This window comes from Somniosus microcephalus, chromosome 5, assembly GCF_052327205.1.
Source record: "Somniosus microcephalus isolate GS21.2 chromosome 5, FLI_Smic_1.0, whole genome shotgun sequence".
NCBI classification, from domain to species: Eukaryota; Metazoa; Chordata; class Chondrichthyes; order Squaliformes; family Somniosidae; genus Somniosus; species Somniosus microcephalus.
The window spans coordinates 64432958-64460368 of NC_140991.1; the positions used below are offsets into that span (position 1 = coordinate 64432958).

General features: G+C 41.7%; 1 protein-coding gene across 3 annotated transcripts in view; it reads right to left on the minus strand.

The window, feature by feature from the left end:
• Positions 1–6909: 6909 nt before the first annotated feature.
• The window catches only part of LOC147117074 (ras-related protein Rab-18), a 50467-nt gene continuing 29965 nt past the window's right edge, over positions 6910–27411 (minus strand). For 2 of the 3 annotated variants that reach the window (XM_085987695.1, XM_085987693.1), the window contains 4 exons: positions 18169–18241; positions 17173–17291; positions 10851–10917; positions 6910–10255 (listed from right to left, as the gene is read on the minus strand). In XM_085987695.1, coding sequence (XP_085843821.1) covers positions 10080–10255; positions 10851–10917; positions 17173–17291; positions 18169–18241 — 435 coding nt within the window. In that variant the 3' untranslated portion in view covers positions 6910–10079. The remainder of the gene's footprint in view (positions 10256–10850; positions 10918–17172; positions 17292–18168; positions 18242–27411) is intronic. The other variant, XM_085987694.1, reaches the window with a different exon arrangement.

The following is a 27411-nucleotide window of genomic DNA, read 5'->3' on the forward strand; positions in this document are numbered from 1 at the left end:
TGGGTCAAAATCCTGAAACTCCCTAACAGCACTGTGGGAGTATCTTCACCACACGGACTGCAGCGGTTCAAGAAGGCGGCTCACCACCACCTTCTCAAGGGCAATTAGGGATGGCCAATAAATGCTGGCCTTGCCAGCGATGCCCACATCCCATAAACAATTTTTTTTAAATTGTGGTCATACAATAACCTTGGAGCATACCCTCAGACACAACCAAGTACGAACTGCATGTACACCAAGTATAATGTCTTGATTGCTGGGTAGACTGACTCATTGGCTGTGAATTTAATAGAAGCGGTGGGTTGGAGTCGGGTTCCGGTCCCGCTGCCGGTTTCAGCTGCTCCCGAATTGAGATTTTAATTTAAGTGGCCTATTAAGTCCGCCGTGAGCGCTGCCCGGTCCAATGAATGGGATCGGGTTTGTTAGTCATGTCTAATGACATCATTGCTGCAGTTGTTTTTAAGGGGCCTATGCAGCTTCAGCCTTTCCTTTCTATTTTCTGCTTGTGTTTGAATGGGCCCAGGCTACAACGAGCGCTGCAAAAGCCAAGGCTGCTCCACGGTTTAATGAGGACTCCCTCCAAGCTCTTGTGGATGGAGTAAGAGGGCGTAGGGAGATTCTGTTCCCTCCCGATGGCCGGAGGAAGTCTCCTCAGCAAACAAAGGCAGCCTGGCTGCACATTGCTGAGGAGGTCAGTGCCAGGTTCATATATTCACGCACCTGGGTCCAGTGCCAGAAAAGGTTTAATGATCTTCTGCGATCATCAAAACTCACACTTACCTTTAATCTGTTTCCCTTCTCTTCTCATCACTAGCACTCTGCTTTGTAAGCCTGCTCCTGCACATCCCACCATACCCTTACTTTCCTTGCACCCTTACCTATCCATCTCTCTCTCTGTCCTGAATCACCACCATCCTACTATGCACCCCTCACACATGCTCTCACTGTTATGCAATGACAACTAACAACTCAGAGAGGCAGCTTCCTCTTGGCACCTCACTCCATCTTGGTCTCCCATAAGCTTCAATGTTATGGGTTCTTCACAGTCACTCCATCACTCTTGCTGAAACTCCACTTGTGTCCCTCCTTGCAAGAAAATATAGCCCACAATAAGAGGGAGAGAGTGATGACAGGAGGAGGCCCACCATCCCTGGTGACATTGACAAGTGCTGAGGAGGCTGCACATGAGATCGTGGGAGGTGGCGAGGAGCTGGAAGTGGGGGACGGAGAGATGATCGTACTAGACGAAGCTGGTGACAGAATAGATTTTCAACCCTCGCATTTAGATTTCATGATTGACTGCAATGACATATGATGTTCATAGAGATTGACTTTGGATCATCTGCACAATAGGATGTGTCTGCTACCTAAAAATCAGATGTCTAACTTATGCCTTTACTCTCCCACAGGACCATCAAGAGTTCCCCTCCCCACTGTCCAGGAGGAAGAGTTGGACGACTCCTCAGAGGAAGCTGCAACCTCTGAGGGAGCAGCGTCACCAGGACTCAGAGCACCCAGCACCAGCGCAGATACACACACCTCGGTGGGGCCTTCGCGAGATAGAGTAGTGTTGTTACCGGGTGTATCACAGCTCACAGGTGAGCATCAGCGGATGGTGGAGACAGCGACAGCAGTGGAGAATCCTCATCAGAGGTTGCAGGACGCTCCTAGCTCTGCTCAGCTGCATGTAGATGCTGTGCCTCTGGGGCCATCCAGAAAGAGAGCGGTGCTGGAACTCCAGGAACTAGTGCAGGAGTCTCTGACAGGGTTTGCCTCCAGGGTAACTGCAAGTGTGGAGTGAATGGAGGAGTCCATCTCAAACATGAGCACTGCCTTTGTGGAGGCAATGGCGCATGAACGTTCTGCCATGGAAAGGGTGGCAACCGTATGGAGGACATAAGCCGCCAGACACACGAAAACATGGTGACTCTTATAAATAGATGGTCTGCTACGGAAGATAGATGGGCATCTATTGAGGAGAGACACCAGAGGTACATGGATGTCCCCGTTATGAGGATTATCAGTATTGAGATGGGTCCTCATGGCCCCACTGATGTGCAGCAAGGTGCTCTCCTGCCACTTGCTAGCAGTGAGCTGCGGGTGACCCATGAGAGGGATGTTGGTGGCAGATATCAAGGAAGTGTGGGCTCCTCTCCAAGTGCTCACATGACCATGCCACTGCGGAGCCCTTGGTCAGAGCCCTCACCCAACTGAAATGGCTGTCTCAGCCCCTGCAAAGCCGTAGGAAGAGTAGACTGTGGAGAAGCCCTCCCAGGCTCCCAAACCCAGAGGATGCCTGCCAAAGGCATCTAAGCAGGTGCAGCATCAAAGTGAGCAAGGTGCCTCTACATCTGCTGAAGCCACAGGGGAAGCACCACATAGAAGCACGCGTAAGAGGAAGCTAACACACAAATACTCACAAGGGTAGTCACTTGGGTGTTTTGTTCTGTTGTGTATTTCTGATTGTCATCCTTTTATGATGAGATTAAACAAAAGTGATGGCAAACAGTTGAAGTTCTGGCCTATGTGTTCTGGGAAATGGAAGTTGCACATTGAGGGCTCAGGGCGACTTGCATTTGTAATGATGGTGCTGAGAGATAGGAAAGCACCATTTATTGGAGAGATGATGTATGGCATGTTAAGAAGGTCGCTCACACATTCATAGCCATATGCCAGCCACCTGTGGTTGAAATGTAAGCTTATGCGAATCTGGCATGGATGTGCATCACATGTGTGACGACCAGCAATGTGCTCGAGTGCTGCTGCATTGGCCATATCCGGCCCCGCAAGGCGTGCCTCCTCCTCCTCATCCGCTTCTTCCGAGGATACTCTGCGCTAAGCCACGCTGCTGTGCAATATTGTGCAGGGCACAGCAGACAGCGATGATTCTGGACACCCTGGCTGGTGCATACTGCAGGGCTCCATCAGATCTGTCAAGCCATCGGAATCACATTTTGAGCAAACTGATAGATTGCTCTATGATGCTTCTGGTGGAAAAGTGGCTCACATTGTAGCACTCCTCAGCCTAGTTTGATGGCCTCCTCATCGGTGTCATGAGCCACTTTTTCAGGGGATAGCCCTTGTCGCCAAGTAGCCATCCGGAAAGTTGGTTTGGCGGATGGAAGAGCTGAAGCACAGTAGACTGGCGCAGGATGAAAGAGTCATAAGAACATAAGAAATAGGAGCAGGAATAGGCCACTTGGCCCCTCGAGCCTGCTCCACCATTCAACAAGATCATGGCTGATCTTGGGCTCAAAGCCACTTCCCTGCCCGTTCCCCATAACCCTTCACTCCCTTATCTTGCAAAAATTTGTCTATCTCCACCTTAAATGTATTTAATGACCCAGCCTCCACAGCTCACTTCCCTGCTTTTATACTCCAACCCCTTTGAAATAAAGGCCAATATTCCATTTGCCTTTTTGATTACTTGCATGCTAACTTTTTGTGTTTCATGCACAAGGGCCCCCACATCCCTCTGAACTGTAGCATTATGTAATCTCTCTCCATTTAAATAATAATTTGCTTTTTTATTTTTCCTGCCAAAGTGTATAACCTCACACTTTCCCACATTATACTCCATCTGCCAAACTCACTTAACCGGTCTACATCCCTTTGCAGGTTCAGTCCTCTGCACAACTTGCTTTCCCACCCATCTTTGTATCATCCGCAAACTTGGCTACATTACACTCGGTCACTTCATCCAAGTCATTAATGTAGATTGTAAATAGTTGAGGCCCCAGCACCGATCCCTGTGGCACGCCATTAGTTACCGTTTGCCAACCGGAAAATGACCCATTTATCCAGACTCTCTGCTTTCTGTTAGTTAGCCAATTCTCTATCCATGCTAATATATTATCCCCAATTCCATGAGCTCTTATCTTATGCAGTACCCTTTTATGTGGCACTTTATCGAATGCCTTCTGGAAATCTAAATATACCACATCCACTGGTTCACCTTTGTCCAGCCTGCTCGTTACCTCCTCAAAGAACTCCAGCAAGTTTGTTAAACATGATTTCCCTTTCATAAAACTATGCTGACTCTGCTTGACTGCATTATGATTTTCCAAATGCCCTGCTACTGCTAGGTAGCTATGAAAGACTCCAGCATTTTCCCAACGACAGATGTTAGGCTAACTGGTCTATAGTTTCCTGCTTTCTGTCTCCCTCCTTTCTTAAATAGGGGTGTTACATTTGCGGTTTTCCAATCTGCTGGGACCTCTCCAGAGTCTAGGGAATTTTGGTATATTGCAACCAATGCATCCACTATCTGTGCAGCCACTTCTTTTAAGACCCTAGGCTGCAGGCCATCTGGTCTAAGGGACTTGTCATCTTTTAGTCCCATTATTTTACCAAGTACTATTTCCTTAGTGACAGTGATTGTCTTTAGTTCCCCCCTCCCTGTGGCCCCTTGATTATCCATTATTGGGATGTTGTTAGTGTCTTCTACCATGAAGACAGATACAAAATATTTGTTCAGAGTCTCTGCCATTTCCCCATTATTAAGTCCCCAGTCTCATCCTCTAAGGTACCAATGTTTACTTTAGCTACCCTCTTCCTCTTTATATACCTGTAGAAATTCTTACTATCTATTTTAATGTTTCTTGCCAGTTTAGTCTCTCAATTCATCTTCTCTATTATTTTTTTATTCACCTCTGGTCTCCCACCAATCTTGGCAACATTGTATGCCTTAGTTTTCAATGTGATACCATCCTTTACTTCCTTAGTTAGCCACGGATGGTGCTCCCTTCTCTTAAAATCTTTCTCACTGGAATATACTTTTGTTGAGTTATGAAATATCTCCTTAAATGTCCACCACTGCATTTCAACTGTCTTACCCTTTAATTTATTTTTCCAGTCCACTTTAGCCAGTTCTGCCCTCATGCCATTGTAATTGTCTTTAAAATCAGGACACTGGTTTGAGATACAACTTTCTCACCCTCCAACTGAATTTGAAATTCAACTATGCCATGATCACTCTTTCCTAGAGGATCCTTTACTGAGGTCATTTATTAATTCTGTCTCATTACATAGTACCAGATCCAAGATGGCAGTTGCCATGACTATCCTGCAGGCTAAGGTACTTTGCACAAACATGATCTTCCTGTGGTTACACACCAGCTGGACGTTAAGAAAGTGGAATCCCTTGCGGTTGACTAAAACAGCTGGGTTGTGGATGGCCATGTGTGCAGTCTATGATGCCCTGCACCCTTGGGAAGCCTGCCATCTTTGCAAAACCAACTGCACGCGCAGTTACACTTGCTTCATCCGTGGAGATGATGTAATTGTGTGCCTTTGCAAGGAGGGCATCAGTAGCCTGCATGATGCAGGCGTGTGCAGCCGGCTGGGTGATGCTGCTGATGTCTGCAGCTGATCCCCAGAAGCCTGAAGCAAAGAAGTTGAGTGTGTTGGTGACTTTGACAGCCACTGGTAAGGGGTGTCCACACGCTTCTCTGGGCTCTAGGTGCTGGTGCAGCATTGCGCAGATGTCTGACTACATCTCGCGACAGTCTCAGCCTCCTTTGGCACTGCTGCTCACTCATGAGGTGGTGCAGGCCTGCGCTGACGCCCTCTGCCCTGTGCATCATCAGGTGGTTGAGAAGGTTGGCACTCTTGCTGTTGGTGCTGCTGCTTTGCCTGGTTGCGCTGCTGCCTCGGCTGCTCTTCCTCTGAATCTGACAACCAAGATGAGAGGATATAAATGGTTGCAATACCGCTGGTATAATTCTCAGTCGAGGAATGGAGGTTGATTGCCCTCAAAGGGGCCAGAGGGCATTATTCCAAGGAGTTCACACTGCAGATGGATTCCAGCCTCAACACTCAAGATTAGTCGAGCTTAAAAATGTCTCCCAGTCCTCAAAGCACTAAGTTGTGGCATGTGAAAGAATGAGAGATTGCAGGGCCACTTTTAAGCTGTTTGAGCAGCCAGCAACAATTCAGGTCCTCGCTCAACCCGGCTCGGTTCAGCTGGCGCGTTTTTCTGAAGTTGGGCAGCATGCTGAAAAACCTGCAAAATCCAAACAAGCCGTTAACTGTCTTAACTGCCTCTCCGGCCGGTTAGTGTCGGGGCAGTTCGGGAGCAGCTGACCTGACACTTGCCAAAGTTGCGCGAAGGCAGGTTCGTAGCCCGCCGACAATTTTTCCGATTTTCACAACAGACCCGCCTCCAAACTTGCCCTTGGAGGTCAATTAAATTTGCGGCCATTGTAGAAGATGCCTAACTACATCTGTTTAAATTTTTAAGCTGAATTTCTTTGATTGCAGACCAAGTTTATTAACAGTTGCTCTATGCTTGCATCAAACTATTCACTTCTGTAATTTGTTCTCAATGCAGCAATCCTTGCATCTTTTTTGAGAATGAAGGAAATAGGCCACTTCTGTTGAAGGCAGAAATCAGTTGTACATCCTCAGTTTCTTTCACATTTTGCTTTGGTCATTGAACCTCCTCCCAAATCTGTTCAATCAGACATTTTAACGTCCAGTGTACAGAATTAACAAATTCCTGACTTTTATTGTGAAACCTGAAGTCACGGTAACCAACTGGGACACCTTTTTACATCTTGAGCACTGCAGTGAGTCACTCTGGCTCAGAATGCAAGGCCACAATCGATCATCTATTGAAATACCTGCCCTTGTGTATCTTGCAGCATTTCTTGTGTTTTGCTTACCATGCAGTCACAAGGTAAACCTAATTATTCTTAGAATTCAAGAAATTATATGCCCTGTGAAAAGATTGTAAGGTGGGGGGAAACTGGTGACTCTTAAATCAGTTCAACCAGTGTAACTGCATAGTAACGCCTGTGTTTTAAAATAAATCAACGCTATCCGTGAAAAATGACAACTTGATGTGATGCATTAGTTTATCCAATACGTTCAAAGAGAAGCAACATTTAAAAAATATTAAAAGACAAATTTCTTGGGAGTTGAATCACGTGGAATTTTTATTCAGTGTATATATATTTATATGTTCTATTGCAATAACTGTCATAATTGTTGAAATAGTAAAAGATTATTTTGCCAAATCCTCAGACTATTTTTACTTTCAGCAATACAATACCAAACAGATTTATTTACAGTTAATGACTTTTCTCATTCTCAAGCCCTAATCTTTACATTACTGTGATCATACCACTAATAATTAATTGCAGTTATAATTAGACAGATAATTTAACTTTTTTTACCCTTGACTGAACTGGTAGGCAGTGTCCGACATTGTTACAGGATATTACATTATTTTCCGCTCCTTTTTCAGCAATTTTCTCCTGAAGGTGCAGACTCCTTGTTGAGGACAGTACCGTATCGGTTGGCCCCACTATCTCAATCAGGTGGCCACTGTTCATATGGGAGCCAAGACAGTGAGTGTCAGAGGACTGTTCAAACATGGGAGCATCAGTGAAGTCTCGTTGTGCATTGAATCGACATGCACACGTTCGGCAAGAGCTACCAGATTGTGATCAAGTGCAAGAACCCTGGCTGATTTTCCTTTCTCTTAACATAGGGGTGTTGGGATTATAACACGCGTACTGCCACCCTGGTCAGCTCACCCAACACTATCAAAGATTGAACCTGGGACCTTCTAGGTTAATACAGCTCACCACTTAAAGCTGATGAGCCTGATCATTAAAAAGAGATTTGGTACTTTACTTTTTAAATTTTGCTACAGACCCCTCAAAAAACAAAGAAGTAAATGCATATTGGGATAAGAAAACGTTCAGTAAACTAAGAAATAAAATTAGACTGCTACAATTGATACTATATATACATAAATCATGCTTATGCTGTTGCTATGAACATAAACTTAACAGGTTACCTCACAATCAGAGTAGGTGGCAGAAAGCATTAATTCTAATGAAAAAGCATTAAATTACAAAACTGCCCAAGGTTTGGAACCATTTAGCAGTTATTAATAAAACAAACTCAAAATGAAACAAAGGACAAGGTATACACTGACTGTATAGACAGCATGCTGTAATAAACATGGTTGTCCTTCACTGGGCATACCGGATATATGGACTCATTAAAAAAGGAAATAAATCTTTTACAAATATGTAATTATTGATTACCTACATAAACTTTCAACTATTCTCAAGCTGGAACACTATCTAAATTTGTGACTGCTCAGAAGAGAGTTATATTTATAAGGCCCAAATTAAAGAAAAATCTGCTCCGTTCTACTTAGGTAAATTTGTTGCTTTGTCCCTTTGTACCAAATAAAGTCAAGAAACATTCAAAGAGATGTACATTTACTACAGCGTGCCATATGCTTATTTTTTGCAATTAAATCAAACCTAATTTTATTTCATACTTGAATCGCATTCTACAAAACAGACTACAGTAAATATTGCAAAATGTTTTCTGTGTATGAATTATTGATAATTTAAAACACCAGAGTTCAAATAAAATAATACTGAAGCATCTAACATTTGGTATTTTCTAAATGCAACTTAAAAAAAGGCACATGATTCCAACATTATCTTCTCTAAAATTGTGTGCACCGTAATCTTGCTGGATGAAAAACATGAAAACGGATTTTTTTTTTTACAGAAATAAAATCTCAATAGTGGAGGCTTAAAGAAGAACATTGTTGCAAATGTATGAGGATGGTACGGAGTTAGTGAATAATCAACAGTTCTACATAACAAACTCCTAAACTATATTTCTACGTATGGTTTTTCAACCTGCCCAATCCAAAGTGTTAAGCCTTTTCTTATCCTTCAGAATGACAAATGTTGTGATTATTGTTCTAAGAATTGTAACAAAAAGACACCTACAGACAGTTGTACAGTTCAAGATATAATAGAGCAACATTGAACAGCACAGGGATTACTTACTTAAATTTCATATTTATGATAACCCACTTCAAATTCAGATTTTTTTCAATTTCAGCAAATGTGAACTAGTACAATGCAATAAACAAACACTGGAAATGAGCTGCAATGACAAAGACTTGAATGTACACTTCAGTTATTTTGATTCAACTTTAACAACTGAAACACACTGCAATTACTAACCAACCTTAAATCTGCATTTCTTAAAAAATTTTAATTATTGATTTCAGAATCACCACTTAAAAAGAAAAAAAATTAGTTTATCTGTACAATACTTACAAATAGTATCTTCAATAATGTAACTATAATAATGCAGTCTTAAATGTACAAGACTGAACAAACAGAGTCACATGCAATGAAGTTTAAGGTTAAAAATGCTAGTAAGTATTGTTCAGTATTTAGTTAACTGAAAAGGTTAGATTCATAAATGTTTCCAAGAAATCTTTCCAAATGTTTCCAATCCTTTGGTTATCACAGAAGGGGCCTTATAATAGTTCTAATTTTCATCGTCGTAGTGTGCAGGCTTTAAAAGTCATGTATTTTCATCAACTTAACGAGTTACATGTCATGCGGCTCTGTATCGGGCACATCTGTTCAGCACAACTAGGGAAATGATGGTTTAAAAAATTTCAGCTGCTGTAAAAAAACACAGCAAGATTTTACTAGAACAGTGCGAAACACTAGTTTATGAATGAAAGAATGTTATTTTAACATCTGATACAAGTTTACTGTTCTCTTGCATTTAGAAGATGTTTATTCAGCTAGACTAACAGCAGTGAAAATTCAGTTACATTCAGCATTTTACACTGAAGTGTTCCCAACACACCACATATACTCCAAAATTTGCAAATCATATGAAACATTTCTGAGGCTGGGGGTCCGGGAAAGACAGTGGTTCAGCACCGAAGTGTGAAAATACAACATCGAGACTACAATGGGCAGATTGTTTCTAGATGAAAAGACCACATGAACCCTGGCCCTCACTGATTAAAACGGTTGGACAGAGTTTTGATATGTAACTGTTGCAAATTACAAGGAGATTTGACATTACAAGCAAAATGTTTCATGAACATTGACTCCGGATTGCATGGTTCTGCATGCCTACAACTAAGTTGGCCTTGGGCGAGTTCTGGGGATGGTTTTACATGATGTGAACAAAGTGTGCAAACTGCAATGTCAATTCTAGAATTTATACAAATAGTTCACCAATTGTTTAAAATCGGCAAGAAATTACTCCATCAAAAGTCTTACAGTTTACAGCACGGAGCAATATCCAGCACAAGAACCTCCACTGTTAGCATCAGGTGAGTCCGATAACCTAAGTCTACTATTCGGACTCTCACTTTCCCATAAGCCAGGTGTCTGAATAATTTTTTCAACGAGTTCTTCAAATGCACACTGCACACCATCACGCGTTTTTGCACTTGACTCTGCAAAATAAATATTTTAAAAAGGTTTAGAACACATTTGGTGTGCTTTAAAGTGAGTACAAACAGCAAGTAGACTGGAGTGAATCTGAGAATGCTGAATTCAATCATATCCAATCGATTCACCATGCATCACATTTAATCCAAATTTGTTTCAGTAACTAACTTTTTTTTAATGTGAAGAAAACTATAACAGTTTACAGATGCACAATAATGTGCTGTAACTGAAAAATTGCAATTAAAAAAAAACTAATCACATTCAACAGTTGCTATGTGTCTTAACCAAGTAAATACTGTAGATACCAAACCAAGATTAGAAAATAGGTGGAAATATACAGCAGGTCCAAAGAAGGATAAGTCAACTGAACCTTCCGCATCAAATGCCAACTGGCCTGCTGCACACTTTGAGCATTTTTGTTTTTATTTGATTTTCAGCATTTGCCATTTTCTTTTTCTAGCAGATGCAGAACATTTATGTAAAATCAATAAGCATATTTCAATATAAATTGATGAAAGTACTACCATGCTCATCAAATTATTTATTTTCCTTTTTTCCCCTCAATTCAAAAAAATTCAGCAGTTACTTTTGTCAACCTACCAATAAATAACATAGAATGTTTTCTCGCAAACTTCAGCCCTTCATTCCGGTCGACTTCACGGTTTTCCTTCAATAAAATAACTTGGTATTAATAACCAAAATCATCAGCTTCATAAATTTTTAAGTAGCTAAAACAACCATTTTCTGTCAATGGGGTGGGGGAAGAGGAGTTTGTAACTTTAAATTTTCTGTTGCACTGCAATATAATTTCCAAATTCACATCAGAGTTGCAAAGCTAATTAAAAGCTTGTAACTAACAGCAGTTTGTATTCATGTAGCTCCCTTAACATAGAAAAACATCTCAAAAAGGAGGCTGAGCCAAAGGAGGAGATATTAGGAAGGGTACTTAACAGCTTGGTCAAAGAAATGGGCTTTAAGGAGGGTCTTAAAGCAGGAGAGGGAGCTGCAATCTAATCTTGCATGTCGTCATAGTTTTCCACCTCATCCACTAACCTGGAAGTGTCTTCCACAACCTCACAACTCTGTGTAGTCCTACCCCCAGTTCTAAATCTTACACTTAATCTTGCATCAGTGGCCCCTTGTTGTAGACCCCTCAACTACTGGAACTAGACAGCTTCTACCTACCCTATCCCATCCTTTCATAACTTTAAATACTTCTATCCTATTGCCCCACAATCTGGGCTGTTCTAATGAAAAATGCCCCAATTTTTCCAAGTCTTTCTCCTAATTGAACACTCTTCCTCATTTGTTCAACCTCAACATACTACCAGGAGGCCAGAAGTCCAGTTGCCTTGATATATCAAAGTTCAAAAGAACAGTCAAAAACATTCACATATCAAGACTTTGATACTTGGGAATTTTGCTCTTAGTGTGGTTCTGCTTTCCAGTATCTGCCACCTGCACTTGAGTGCCTTCTTTCATTATGTTATTCCTAAATCTGGCTCTGACAGCAACAGTGTGTTATCCTCCTGACTCAAGGATCTGGTCGGCTGATTGCCCATTCTTCTCTCTCTGACTCTAGGTCAATGTGCAAAACAGTGCAAGACTGAGATTTGGAGCTGACAGCACTATTTTTTCTCTACTGGACATGTGTGACAGAATTTGACAACCCAATGGTCTGTTCACAGTTCTGTTAGATTTTAAATGAAGTCAGAATACTGTAAGAAGCTACCACAATATTGATTATCAGGCCAAGTTTAAGGATGCAGATGCGAGACCATACCTAGAGCAAACACAAGCATGCTGTGAACATTGGAGCTGGTGCTTGTTTGTTCAGAAGAGCAATGCCAAGCCAAAATTACTCAACATATGGAGATACTCTATACACTGAAGTCCAATATGAAGACTCAACTGTACTACACAAAAACTGGTGTTGGGACAGTGAGGACTGTTTTTTTTTAAATTGCAAGTCTGGACCATAGCTGTACCATAAAAAGGTTCTTCTGAGCAAAACAATGATCAGAAATATGGACTATTTTTCATACTGATTACCAATTTTTGCAGGAGAACCAAGAACATAGCCCAGAGAGAGGCCTTCCATACATAAACTGCAGGAGGAAAGGATCACTTGATCACAGTGGGTACAAATTGCTTGAGATGTTGTCCTCAGGTGATCCTCACTTCCCCAGAGAGAATGAACACTTTCAGGAAATGTAGTGGGGTTACTGGTTTAAAGATAGGACCTAAAAATGAGCCTCTTTGAATATTAGCATACAAACACGTAATGTAGTCATACAAAACACCTTTGCTATTTTGAAGAGTAAACGGGTTAACATCTCTAAAATATTGCACAAAGGAATTTCACAAAACATATTAAGCCGATATTCAAAAAGCGTAATTTCAAGGTGTGCGCCTAATTCAATATGCTGGTGTCTAGGAGAAACTTGGAAAAAGGCAAAAAAACAAAGTGCTAAATGATCCAGATGATTTCCAGTGGAAGAAATGGAAGTGTCAATGATCACCATGCGAGGTTCATATAATGTGGAGCAATATCCTATTGCATGTGAGACAAGTTGCACTTTTCAAAACCTTCCAATGGGCATGTGTGTGAAAAATAATCACAAGAGTTTGCATGTGGAAGATCTCAAGCAGAAGCATTTATTTTCATAACCCTATGGTAGCAATAACACTTGAAAAAAAAAAATATATATATTATTGTAAATATTTCTGACATCACTGCTGCTTGAATTTGTGTTGAAACATTCACCACAACAACATACTCAATGGATCAGCCTTTCAGATATAAAGCAGGGACAATTTCATTCCAAGTACGGTAGTCAGATGGAAGCCTTTGTCACCATGCAGAAGGTGCTTTTATCAACCGGTGTGCCTGTTGTAGCAGTCTGTAAAAATATTACACAGCAGATCTACTGAATTAAATAAAAGTGGAATGCAGAAAATCTGAAATAAGTGCAGAAAACACTGGAAATAAAGGACAAAAGCAAAATACTGCGGATGCTGGAAATCAAATTAAAACAGAAAATGCTGGAAATACTCAGCAGGTCGGGCAGCATCTGTGGAGAGAAAAACAGAGTTGACGTGTCAGGTCGATAACCTTCGTCAGAACTGGAAAAAGTTAGAGATGTGACAGATTTTTAAGCAAGTGCAGAGGCAGCGAAAGGGAGGAGGGGAGGAAAGAACAAAAGGGAAGGTCTGTGATAGGATGGAAGGCAGGAGAGATTAAAAAGACAAAAAGGAATGATGGTGCAAGGCAAAAGGAGATGGTAATGGGACAAGTTAAGAAACAAAAGATGACTCTAGATGAGGTGTAAACAGCAATGGCAGAATCATCAACAGTTGCCATGAGGAAAAAATAAATAAATAGCGGCCAAGGTAAATTGTCGAACTCGATGTTGAGTCCAGAAGGCTGTAAAGTGCCTAATCGAAAGATGAGGTGCTGTTCCTCGAGATTACATTGAGCGTCGTTGGAACAGTGTAAGAGACCGAGGACGGAGAGATCAGAGTGGGAGTGGAGCGGAGAATTAAAGTGACAGGCGACCGGAAGCTCGGGGTCACGCTTACGGACTGAACGGAGGTGTTCTGCAAAGCGTTCACCCAATCTGCGTTTGGTCTCCCCAATGTAGAGGGGACCGCATCGTGAGCAGCAAATACAGTATACTAAATTACAAGTACAACAAGTAAATCGCTGTTTCACCTGGAAGGAGTGTTTGGGGACCTGGACAGTGGGGAGGAGGTAAAAGAGGTGTTGCATCTCCTGAGCTTGCATGGGAAGGTGATGTGGGAAGGGGAAAGGGGTGTTGGAGGTGATACAGAAGTGGACCAGGGTGTCGCGGAGGGAGCGGTCCCATTGGAATGCTGAAAGGGAGGGGCAAGAGCTGTTTGGTGCTGGGATCACGCTGGAGGTGGCAGAAATGGCGGAGGATGATCCACTGAATGTGGAGGCTGGTGGTATGAAAGGTGAGCACAAGGGGAACCCTGTCGTGGTTCTGGGAGGGAGGGGGAAGGTGTGGGAGCAGAAGTGCGGGAGACAGAACGGACATGGTCAAGGGCCGTGTCAACCACGGTAGAGGGGAATCCTCGGTTGATGAAAAAGGAAGACATGTCGGAAGCACTAGTATGGAAGGTGGCATTGTCAGAGCAGATGCAGCAGAGACGGAGAAACTGGGAGAATGGAATAGAGTCCTTACAGGAAGCAGGGTGGGAGGAAGAGTAGTCCAGGTAACTGTGGGAGTCAGTGGGCTTTAGTGAATGTTTGTCAATAGCCTCCCCCCAGAAATGGAGACAGAGAAGTGGAGGAAGGGAAGTCAATGAAATTTTCTAGTTCAGAGAGCAGGAAACGGCACCGATACAGTCGTCAATGTACCAGAAAAAGAGGTGAGGGAGGGGACCAGAGTAGGACTGGAACAAAGAATGTTCCACATATCCCACGAAAAGGCAGGCATAGCTAGGGCCCATGCGAGTTCCCATAGCAACACCTTTAATTTGGAGGAAGTGAGTGGAGTCAAAGGAGAAGTTGTTCAATGTGAGAACAAGTTCAGCCAGGTGGAGGAGGGTGGTGGTGGATGGGGACTGGTTGGGCCTCTGATCAAGGAAGAATGGAGCGCCCTCAGACCATCCTGGTGGGGAATGGAGGCGTAGAGGGATTGGACGTCCAGTGAAAAGGAGGCGGTTGGGGCCAGGAAAATGGAAACCGTTAAAGTGGTGGAGGGCATCGGAAGAGTCGTGGGTGTAGGTGGGAAGAGACTGGACAAGGGGAGAAAAAAAAAGAGTTGAGATAGGAAGAGATAAGTTCCGTGGGGCAAGAACAGGCTGAAACGATGGGTCTACCAGGGCAGTCCTGTTTGTGGATCTTGGGAAGGAGGTAGAAGTGGGCTGTGCGGGGTTGGGGAACTATGAGGCTGGCGACCGTGGAGGGAACATCTCCAGAGGAGATGAGGTCAGTGACAGTCTTGGAAACGATGGCTTGATGTTCGGTAGTGGGGTCATGGTCCAAGGGGAGATAGGAGGAGGTGTCAGAGTTGGCGTTCAGTCTCTGCTTGGTAGAGTTCAGTTTGGCAAACAACAGCGCCACCCTTGTCAGCAGGTTTAATGACGGGGTTGGATCTGAGAGGACGGAGTGCTGCAAGTTCAGAGGGAGGTAGGTTGGTGTGAGTAAGGGGAGCAGAGAAATTGAGACAGCTGATGTCACACCAGCAGTTTGCAATGAAAAGATCTAGAGAGGTTAAGAGGCCAGAGAGAGCAGTCCAGGTAGAACGAGAATTCTGAAAACAGGGGAAAGGGTCAGTTGTGCCCGGGGGGGGGGGGGTGGGGGTGGAAAGAGAGAAGACTCCTGGCCAAAGAAGTGGGCACGGAGAAAGTGGCGACGGAAAGAGGGGGTGGAAATAAAGGGGTTGCTATTCAACATGCTGGCCTATCTGTTCTGTCAGATGCTGCTGTGTAGTTCCAGTATTTTAAATCTATTGGGCTGGCCAGTTTGCGACTAGCTTACTGCAGATGTATAAAGTGATAATCTCAGGAGTGTTTGGATTTTTAAATTTTTTTAATAAATAGGACTACTATTGCAACACCTCTACTAATTAAGCTGTTCAAAACAGTATGCATGAACAGTCCCATCAAGGCTGAAGAATTCAACAAGCCAGAAAGGAGTTACTTTCCAGTTAAGGCAAGCTGAAACAGAAGCAAGCAACTCAAACAGCAACAATTTGCATTTATATAGCGCCTTTAACTAAGGTGCTTCACAGGAGTGATTATCAAACAAAATTCGACACCGAGCCACAAACAACACAACATTCAATTCATCCACCTCCAATTCTTCCTTCTCTGGCCCAAACCCCTCTGCTCTGACTATCCTGTGTTGAAGTGTATTTATGTAGATAATAAAAAAGTTTCATTTAATTTTGTTAAAAGTTTGTTTTTCATGTGAAGAGATAAACTAGCAAAATTCCTACTAAGCAGTGTGCAGCTTAAAATTTACATCAGTGTATTCTTTAATAGTTTTGTAAATATAACACCTCACATATACATGTGAATATTTGGCTTTGTTAAAATTAGAGAATTTTGCTGCCCAGTTTTGATAAATTAAATTTGGTACTTCTTTCAAAATTAGAGAAGCATCTATCAGTACTATTAGGTTTTCCAGAGACAACACTAAGCAAGCAGCCATCTAGAATTTTATGGGAGCAACACAATTTACATAGTTTATATGAACCAATAGTAGAATACTTAAAAGCATCAATATATTTTCAAAACTATTGAGGCAACACTAAAAATATGTTTTTAATTGGGGGGAAAAAGGAGAATTCAGAAACTAAATACAATTGCAAGGTACTGCCATTCTGGTTTTCAGAGGTTCATTTACCTCAAGACAAAAAGAAGCTATTACATAAAATCTGATAGAACGTCAATGGAAGGAGACTTTAAAATGTTGTATGTACACAAATAAATTGAAGAAAAGTCCTGAGCTGCAATGCACCTTCCAACTACCAGGTTATTCTGGGCACTGACAGCAACTTCACAGGCAAAATGTCTTACTTTTTCTTCCCTACATAGAGTACACTTTATACTGTACAGTACTCCATCTACTGGCGTAGTCTTGCAGTGTACTGGTAAAATCATAATGTGGGTACGTGCCTCAAACAATGGAGAATTACATTAAAATTCTACTTCTGACCCAATTTAAATACAAGTACTCGACTGTTACAGCTACCAACTTGCCTAAAGATATGGAAGGTTGAGGGACAAGCAGTAACAAGAAACAAATCCCAACTCTACCACTGGAAAGGGTATTTAGAAAACAAGCGATTTACTTATAAATAATCTTTGAGAGGCACAACGTAAGTGGTATAATAGATTAAAAACAAAGATAAATACAACAGACATACATCTAAATTGTATCACTTACTTTATCAATTTTGTTTCCAACTAACATTTTCACAATATCATTCCTTGTGCAATATGTCTCCAGCTCATTCAGCCAATTTTCTAGTTTTACAAAGGTGTCTCTTCTGGTTACATCATACACTGGAGAAAAAAAAACATTTCCAAATTTATAAATGCAGCTAATTAAACTTTGGAGACAAAGCAGCATTAAAGGAGCTGTGAACAGGAAAACACCTTTGGGTGCCTGATGCTAAAGTTACTATATGGTAGAAAGGTTATGTTACTGAGGCCTAGAAATTCACTGGCCTTAGCGCCGCTTTTGAGGCGCTAGAGGGCCTAGCGCCGAAGTTATGGCCAGTTTAGAAATTGACAGGGGCCCTAAATCGGCGTTAGGCCGGTAGCGCTGCGCCGGCACCGATGACGTCATCGGTGTGCGCAGCGTCCCGGTTGCCATGGTAACCCGCCCGAACTCGGAAATTGAGTTGCGGCCGCCTCGCCCGTGGCAGCCGCAAGCAACGTTCTGGCAGAGGTGCCTTACAGAACTTTGCGCCGGCGCATTAAAGGCCCCGCGGCAGCCGGCCGCTTTCCCGCCGGCCGCAGCTCCCTCCCCGGACTTCCCCCCCCCGGAACAGAAGCAAGCCCGGCACTTGTCCGAGGTGCCGGGCTCATTTTTAAAAAGATTATCGCGGGCCGCGGCCGGGTGCAGGCAGCTCCTCCTTAACGGAAGGAGGAGGCCTGCACTTCCCGAGCCTGCCGCACCGCAGCGGGCGCCGCAGCGCCGGAATAGCGCCGCGTGGCGCCAGTTTTGAGGCGCTGAGACCCCTCAGTAGCGCCGGCAGCCGTTTGGGCGCGGCGCTACTGAATTTTTGGCGCGCGCAGGGGGACTTAGCGCCGGCACTAACTTCCGGCGCTAAAGCCCTCGCTGCGCCAAAACCGAATTTCTAGGCCTAAGAATTTGTAAACCAGGACTGCATGCTGTGCATGAAATCAGACTTTAGAAATTTTAAGATAATTTTACCTAGGATAACCCCTTGTGCCCCTCGATAGTAACTGGGAGTCAAGGTCCTGAACCGTTCCTGTCCAGCAGTATCCTGAAATCAAAGAACAATGACATTTATTGAGAGGCAATTGGAGATTGGGGAGGATGGGGGCGGTGAGAGAAGAGAAAACCGAGTGTCTAGTTGTCTTCTGGTCATTTTTCATGGTTGGCTTACTGTATTTGCATTTGGGTAAAGCTGCGTAAAATTTAATGTGGACAGAGTAGATAGAAACTGTTCCCATTGGCAGAAGGGTCGAGAACCCGAGGACACAGATTGAAGGTGATTGGCAGAAGAACCAAAGGTGACATGAGGAAAAACGTTTTTACTCTGAGTGGTTAGGATCTGGAATGCAATGCCTGAAAGAGTAGTGGAGGCAGGCTCAAGAGGGAGTTGGATAAGTACCTGAAGGAAAAAAAATTGCAGGGCTACGGGAAAAGGGCAGGGGAGTGAGACTAGCTGAAGTGTTCTTGCAGCGAACCGGCATAGGCTCGACGGGCCAAATGGCCTTCTTCCGTGTTGGGAAAGGGTGAAACGAAACCGATTTTAGGGGTTTAACTTTTTTTTTATGTAAAAGGGAAAAGATCTACATATTTCACCCACTAAATTCAGTTTGTATGAAATCACAATTGCCTCCAGTAAGCTAAAAATTAAGCCATTTCTGCACTGTAAAAATATAAATATTTTATGTTTGAAATCATATATATTTTTAAAATGGTAGATCCAAATCAAGACCATTTCTGGCAGCTCGACAAATTTACAAGTTAAATTCTAAGACTGAAAATCACTCCTGCTCACTTCATTTATATTTTTGATTTACTGTTTTTATTTAAAATTTGTTTTATGATCTCATTATTGTTACTTGAATGCATTATTTGTCATGTTTGAACAGCTGCTCCCTAGTAATTACTAGCAAGCCAGTTTCACCCTAGTAAATTTTAACATTTTCTAGTAAGGAATGCCAATTTTAAATGCTGCCATGCCAAACAGATGCTTTTTTTTTTAAGGAAACCACTGATAATCGTGCCTAAAAAGGACTAGAATGTTAATGCATTAGTCCTGCAAGACGGTTTATAAAAGAAACAAAAGGCAGTTAATTTTGTATAATGTTGAAATAGGAAATGGTTCTGCTTTCAGGAGCATAGTCTAAAGTGGAGAAGAATGACACCAACAGACACAATGTGGAAAGTTCTGGCAAGTAGGATTAGATTAAGTACTTAAGTGTGCCTTATACTAAACTAATTGTGTATGCTTCACCAACTGTGAAGACCTTCTCATTTATCATAGATAAAAATCCAGCATCGTAAAGCCCAGTAGATTCCACTTCTCATGCCTATGACAGCATGAGGATTTCAGCTCAAGAGCCACAGGAGCAACAAATCCCATAATTTGGCTGTAAGCGCCCCCCTGTGGCTAAAAGCAGCAGTAGCCAAAGTCTTTGGAATTTTTGGATAACAACCTTTGCAAAAAAGTCAAGAATTCTTAAACCATTCCTGAAGATTAAAAACTCACCCAAGCAGCCAGTAGCATAATTCTAAACATGCCCGATTGTAGTGCCAGAATGATATTATAAAATAAGCTACATTGGTAAAAAGACAGTTAAAAAAAATGATCTCATGGAATGCTAAGGAGATTAATTGCAGTGAAATGATCCAAAAGTTTATCCAAAATGTCTAGAATGAAATGTGAAGTTGAGCTTATCCAAGAATTTTACTTGAAGGAAACAGGAGCAATTAAACTAAGAGGATGGGTGGGACAGGTATTTCTGGACTCCTACAATCCTGACAGCAGAAGAGCCCGGATAGTGATCTATATGTAACATAACTGGTTCCAGAGTGTGAAAGAAGATTTATAAACAATATGACATTCTTAGTAGCAGGGAAATCATTACAGCTAAGCTAATACATATGCCCTTAATTCTAACCAGTCTTCAATCTTCAAGTGGAATTCAGCAACTCTATCCAGATTTAGCAATATTCATAGAAGACGTGAATATTTGTGCAAGCAGAGGGGCGAACAAAACCCAATTTAATTACATCGTAACTCCATGTCTGTGAAAGGCCATCATTTCTTTTATGACATATTTGTGGCTTGCTTGATGGCTGCGGCTTTCAAATCTATCCAAGTGTATAATGTTATTTAACCCGTCAACACACTCAGTTCAAAAGTCAACAGAATTCTGTTAACCAAAGATTTAACAAGGATGGATTTTGACACAAGGTAACTGCTTCAATCATGTCACTGTACTTCTGTATATTGTCTTAGATACATTTCTTAGCTGAAACAAATCAATCTAGGTGTTAATTTGGATGATTCAAAAGTTGAGGAAATTTTTAATATATAGTACCCTAATTCCAGGTCATGTAAACCTCTTACCTGGCAAGGAATTTTTTGTATTATAATTTGTTTTTCTCATACTTGCAGAGACCTTCCATTTTGGGTTTCACACACAGCTGAAAGCCCTGTTGATGTCAGTGAGCGGCTCCACAAAGTTCTGCAGATCGGCATCCAGGTCTGTTCTGGATCCTAATCAGGAGGTACCCCAGCACAGAAGGCACAGATTTAAGGTGATTGGCAAAAGAACCAGAGGCGACATGAGGGAAAACTTTTTTTACGCAATGAGTGGTTAAGATCTGGAATGCACTGCCTGAAAGGGTGGTGGATACAGATTCAATAGTAGCCTTCAAAAAGGGTATTGGATAAATACTTGGAGAAAAAATTACAGGGATGTGGGGAAAAAGCAGGGGAGTGGGACTAACTGGACTAATGAAAGAGCCGGCACAGACTCGATGGGCTGAATGGTCTCCTTCTGTGCTGTACTATACTATTTTATGATTGATGAACCAGTTGGCCCTTTCCTGCCCTTTTCATATATTTGAATGCAGTGGTAGTACAGATTGTTGAATACATGCTTTTCAGTTACATCTACATATTGGCCCGGATTTTGCGATCAGCAGCAAAGGGACAGTGTTCGCCGCTGACCTCAAAGAAAGCTGCCCACGAAGATTTAGTGGGCTCTGTGGCATCGATTTCCCCTATTCCAAAGTGACTTTCAATCTGGCACCATCTATAGGGGATCTATGGCGTCCAGGAACAATGAAGTAATCAAGCAGGTTGAGCAGCCAATAAGATTGAAAAATTCTCAGACAACAAACTAGAATAAAAAGCATGGCTTAGCATTCACTTTTTAATCATTTTACAGAAAGTGAAAAATAAAGATTGGGAAATACACATGGGATTAAGGTACAAACTTTAAAACAATAAAAAAAAATATTTTTATTATTCTTAAAATCTATGGAATTTTTATCATGCAATGGAGGGAATGACTCTCCACACTTTAGTTTTTCAGGGCCAGAGAGGTTGTTCAGCAGTACACCGTTAAACTCAGTTGCACCTCATTCAACAAGGCTTAACATTTTCAACTTTTTTTACAGCGAGAATAGTGCGTAAAAAGTTGAAGTTCATGTCAAATCACTGATTGTGTTGATTGCATCATCAATTGCAACAGCGCACCCTGTGGAGGAGCGGGATATCACTGACAGCAACTTCCGGATTTCCGCATTTAACTACGCATGTGCGGATGCCAGAAGTTTGTCAGTTTTACACAGTAAATGACGGCGAGCACTGAATAAGAAAAGATTAGAAAGGTTTTCTGGGAATGAGAGAAATTAACAAAAAATGTAAAAGGGCAATAAAAATTAATTTTATAGGCACATTAATGGTAAAGAGATGGTTAGGACAAGTCGGGCCGCTAAGAAATAAAGAAACTAGCTACAGTGTATAGTGATGGAATGGTAGAGAAATAAGTACTTTGCCTCAGTCTCAGATGTAGTGAATATCACAATTTCAAAAACATTTTTACAGCCTGTAGAATTATGCATAGAAAATTTGTAGAAATGAAGCTACCCAAACTCAAGGTAAACAAATCATCAGGTCCCGATGGATTTAAATCCAAGTCTATAGGAACAATCCCAAAACTCAATGATCTGATAAATTGAGCATAACCCAGTCCCCAATTTATTTTTAGTACTCTACAGTGAATATCCTTTGGGCCTGTAGCCCAATCTACTTGCTTGCATGAACTCGTCTGACACCCCAGTGTAGTACTGAGTGCGCTGCACTATTCGGATGAGATGTTAAACCAAAGCCCCCTCTGCCCTTTCAGATGGACATAAAAGATTCAATTGCACTATTCGAAGAGGAGCAGGGGAGTTCTCCCAGTGTCCTGGCCAACATTTATCCCTCAATTAACGTCGCTAAAAAAAAAATCAGATTATTTGGTCATTTGTCACGCTGCTGTTTGAAGGACCTTGTGTGCAAATTCGCTGGTGAGTTTCCCTACATTGCAATAATGATTCGCTTCAAAGAAATACTTAATTGGCTGCATATTTCTTCCAAAGTATTATTTTTAGAGCAAGAGAAGGACCAGAAATCACTGCAGAGATCCTCAGTTTTCACAAACAGTAGCCAATTCCAAGTAATGTTTTGTAATAAGATTTTCTGTATATTCTGTTCTGCATTACTACCTTGCTACTGATTTTGCCAACTGCTTATAATCTTGCTAATAGATACTGTTATTAGGAGCAGATTACACAATCTATCAGACACTTGATCAAGCAATCATCAGAGACATTTAACCCAAAGCGCTGTCACTATACCTAACCTTCTGTAAATAAAAGCCGAGCAGAAATGGCACAAATTAATTTGTTTTCAGTACTGAAGTTCTAGTGCCATCTGATGCCCTGTAAGCTCCTGGCACCACCCTTCTCATTGGCAAAGAAGCTGGCAAAGAAGCTTGCAATCACCACCAGGCATTTAATTCAAAGATCTTCACAGAAAGATACTAGTGCCAACAAGGTACCAGTACTGGAAGCACAGAGAACAGAAGAAGTTTATGAATGACTATGGTAATCTTCCATGTAGGCACAACTAACTTGAGGAGAACTACTCTTCATAAACTGGGAAAGATGGAAGTGGTATCCCCCAAGCGAGAGGCATGTGAAAGGCCAAGAACAGATAAAGCAGGTACCAGAGTTGCATCAATGGCCCAGAATTTGCAGTGGGTAATAACAGCGTTCGCTGTTAATACCCCTTTGAAACTGACCGCAACCTCAGGATGTAGTGCATGCGCATCTGCAACCTAACGCGGAAATCCTGACGTTGTGGTCAGTCACTCACTGCTCCGACACTGGTTGCGCTGAGGCACACCCCACCACCCCTACAGCTGGCAATCAGTATAAATCAGTGAAATCAGTGAAACTGCCGAAAACTTGGGCTTTTCTGTGGTAATATCGCTGTTAAATACCACATTAAAAGTTAGGCCTTGTTGGATTAGGTGTAACCGGATTTTAACAGCTTATTGACTGCTAAACAAACGTTATGGCCCTGAAAAACTAATTTAAATTTTGTGGAATGTCAAATTTCTCCATAATGATAAAAATTACAATTTAAGAAACTTAAAAAAAATTATATATATATTTTTTAAAGTTTGTTCATATTTATTTCAGGTTTACCTTTTCCCCCATGTGAGAGCTCCAATCTTTGTTTTGCTCTCTAACATTTTTTAAAAGTCTAAATAAAAGCAACTTCTTCACTTCCTGGTTCCCTGTGAAAATTCTGCATTGGCTGCTTAGACAGCTTGTTGGCGTCACAGCAGCTCACACTAACTGATCTGACTTAGGCGTTGAGAAAGGCAAACTTCTCACCACAGAGATCGCAAGATCTTTGTGGGCAGCTTTCTTCAGGACCAGCGGCAAACACCTTTGCTTCACCGCTGACGGTAAATTCCAGGCCAATATCTACCAAGATCGAATATCAAAGTGTAGCACAAGATCAATCAAACACGCTCACTCAAATACCTGCACCGAGGAGCTGGTATCATCTTTGTAATGGTCAAAAAAAAGGCATACAAGGAAAGCACCAGGCCTTAGAACACAAAGTTTAGATTGTGTGTGGGATTCTTGTGTGACAGGAACATGATCCAAGTTTTAAAGCCATGAACAAAAACAACAAGCTGGATGAGGAAAATGAAGATTCAGAAGATATAAGCGACAGCACTCAAAAGCAAAGTTGAAACCTAACTTAGGAGTAATTTCTCTACCTGAAGATTAATTTACGATTGTCACGTAATAAAGGCAAATTCCAATCAAGCAGTCAAACACAAACAAATAGAATCTCACTTCAGTGAATTCATTTTTTTCTTGTTCATGTGAATTTCTAATATCAGCCTGATACGGAGCTTGCTCAATATGATACATCGCATTTATATGTTTAATCTTTATAACTGTATTATAATTTTTTTTTAAACTCAGTCAGGATACATTAATTTCTACCTTAAACTACCAAAAATACTTTCAGTTGCAGGGTTTTTTTGTTTAATGGCTTTTATATCGCTTTTTAGCCTCAACTTTTTTTTATGTATTTCAGATGCTGTATTGTGAAGCCACAATAATAATTCAAACAATATTGTAAAGCACCAAAATAAAAACAGAAAATGCTGGAAACACTCAGCAGGTCAGGCAGCATCTGTGGAGCGAGAAACAGCGTTATCGGTGGCGATTCTGCCAGCCCTGGGAAGGCGAGTCTGCCGGGAAAATGGCAGAATCTGGGGGCGGGTACCCATCCCGTCCCGAACCGGCCTCCGTGCCATCTTCCCAGGAGGCGGGTACCTGACCCGCGCTCGGTCCAGTCGCCTGGAGGCGGGAAGGGGATTACAGCCACTTAACTGCTGAAACAAAAACTTGACAGATGAAACGTCATACGCTGACATTCTCTGTAACCAGCTTCCCCTTAATTGGCCTGCTAAGCCCGCTGGGCAGGCTCAACAAGGTCAATCAAGGGAAAATAGCGTGGATTGGCCACAAGTCGATGGAGGCAGGACTAAAACCCGACAAGCAGCAGTCCCGCCTCCAATGCACCCCCATTGGCAAAATCACCTCCAACATTTCAGGTTAAGAAAGAAAACATCAAGTTTCAGACCATAAACTCTGCCCTTATTTTTTCCAGATGGCAGCTGATGAGGATTCTGCCATTCCCATTTACACCTCTTCTCGACCCATCTTTTGTTTCTTTACTTGTCCCATTACCATCTCCTTTTGCTTTGTACAATCATCCCTTTTGTCATTTAATCTCTCCTGCCTTCCACCCTATCACAGACCTTCCCTTTTGTTCTTTCTTCCCCGCCACCCTTTTCCTGCCCCTGCATTTGCTTAAAATCTGTTACATCGCTAACTTTTTCCAGTTCGGACAAAAGGCCATCGACCTGAAACATTAACTCGGTTCTCCCTCCAGAGGTGCTGTCTGACCTGCTGAGTATTAAGCATTTTGTTTTTATTTCAGATTTCTAGCATCCGTAGTATTTTGCTTTTATAAAACACTGAAATGGCTAGTTTTTGGGGTCATTAGCTCCTACTATAATTGAGGCAGCTCTTTAGATGCCATTAAAGATTCCAAATATAAAATTGTGCGTGACAAGTTAAGTTTTTAATTTCAATACTCAGGTGAACAGTTATTGAGAGGTTAACATGAATAGAAATATTGTATATCTATCAACACTGAACCTGAACTGTAATGGTGTAATTTAAAAGATTGCCACTTATTGCTGTTCCAAAAATTCATTTTGCAGCAGACAGATCAACAAACTTTTTTTTTACACTTATGGCACACGTTCAGTGTTTACAGATGTGAATTATTATTGCTGACTGTGACCTCTCAGCAGCTGCTCTTTGGAATCACACAAATGATTTTATACGGACTAGTCAAACTGAAAGACATCAGCGAAAGCTCGACTCAAGAAAAAGTTACATCTCTTGCCAAAAAGACTAAAACAGCATGAAATATAGAAAATAGCTGTTTCAGTAGATTAAGCTTAGAATTTCATGTTTACATACGAAGTGATTTCAGGCTTCACATAAGACCACATTGAGCATTAAAATTCTTTACAATTTAGCATGTAAAGTTCACTCCTCAAGTAAGTTGATCCTGGCCTAAAGGTGAGGTATTAGCGTCCGTGGAACCATATCTTAAGTAGTCAATACCTTCAGAGAACACAGGGGAAGGGGAAAATTGGCAGAAAAAGAGGAAATTCAATCATGCATTCTGCTACACATTCATATTTAGCCATAGTTAAACCCAACAAAATAAAACTTCACAATTATTATTTTTCTGTGTTCTATGTACAAACAAATTATTTCTTCGGAGAGGAAAAATTAATGCAGTGTCAGGTAAATCCTTGGCACCTTAACGTCTGCAGATCAATGAAATTGAAAAACCTCTTTTTGGCAAACATCTCAGAATAGCTTTAGGCGTATCTATTCAAGTGTAAAAAACAAGGACCCAGAATTCACTGCATCAGCGATATTGGCGACGAGCACTGTAAGTTAGACCGTTGTGCTCCCTGATCCTCCAGTGGCGAATTTGCACCACAATTTTCTGCTGAACTAATAAGACAGTGAGCAAGTCAGAAGAAGTGCAGCCAACACCGAGACAGATTCATGGTGCCGGGGATTGTCTCCGCTTTTGTAAATAGTCATTTAGCAAAACTGGCAGTGTCTGTGAAATGTGACCAGTTGGTTGTGGTTGTTGACGTTCCTACTAGTGATAAAAACTCATTCAGTTCTCCATGTATATAATCAAACTGGACAAATCCATAAAATGAGTGCAGCTCACTTCAGTTTCTAATTGCACTTGATGTATTATTTTAACTCTTACCGACGTTATTACTTATCAATTTTAAATACATGTAGGGTTGTCGATCATAAAATTTATAACTACATCAAAGACTTACATCTATTTAGCAGCTTATGGAGTCTCAGAAACATCTGTGCATGGAATTTGATTTATGAGAATGGGTCTGAGGATTATCTTCAGATTTGATTTTATGTGGACTGTGTGTGAATAATGAAGCACCAAAAGCAACTTTTGTCTTGAATATACACATAAATCACACTGCTGCTAGGTCTCCAGCGCTAATATTTTCCAGTCTTAGTGACAGAGGTGTGTACACTGGCTTAAATGCAGTAAATTTGCAATCACCATTCATTTTAATGGGGCGGAGCTATGATAATTAACAGTTCAACTTGTTCTGTGAGGGGATCTGTGGAGCAGCACAAAAGTCCAGTAAATTATGGAAAAGTGTAAGTAATGGCATAAGTCACCCATGCCATAATTTCCTGAAATTTCTACACCATAGAGGGAACAAGGAGGGTCGATGAGGGACGCGCATT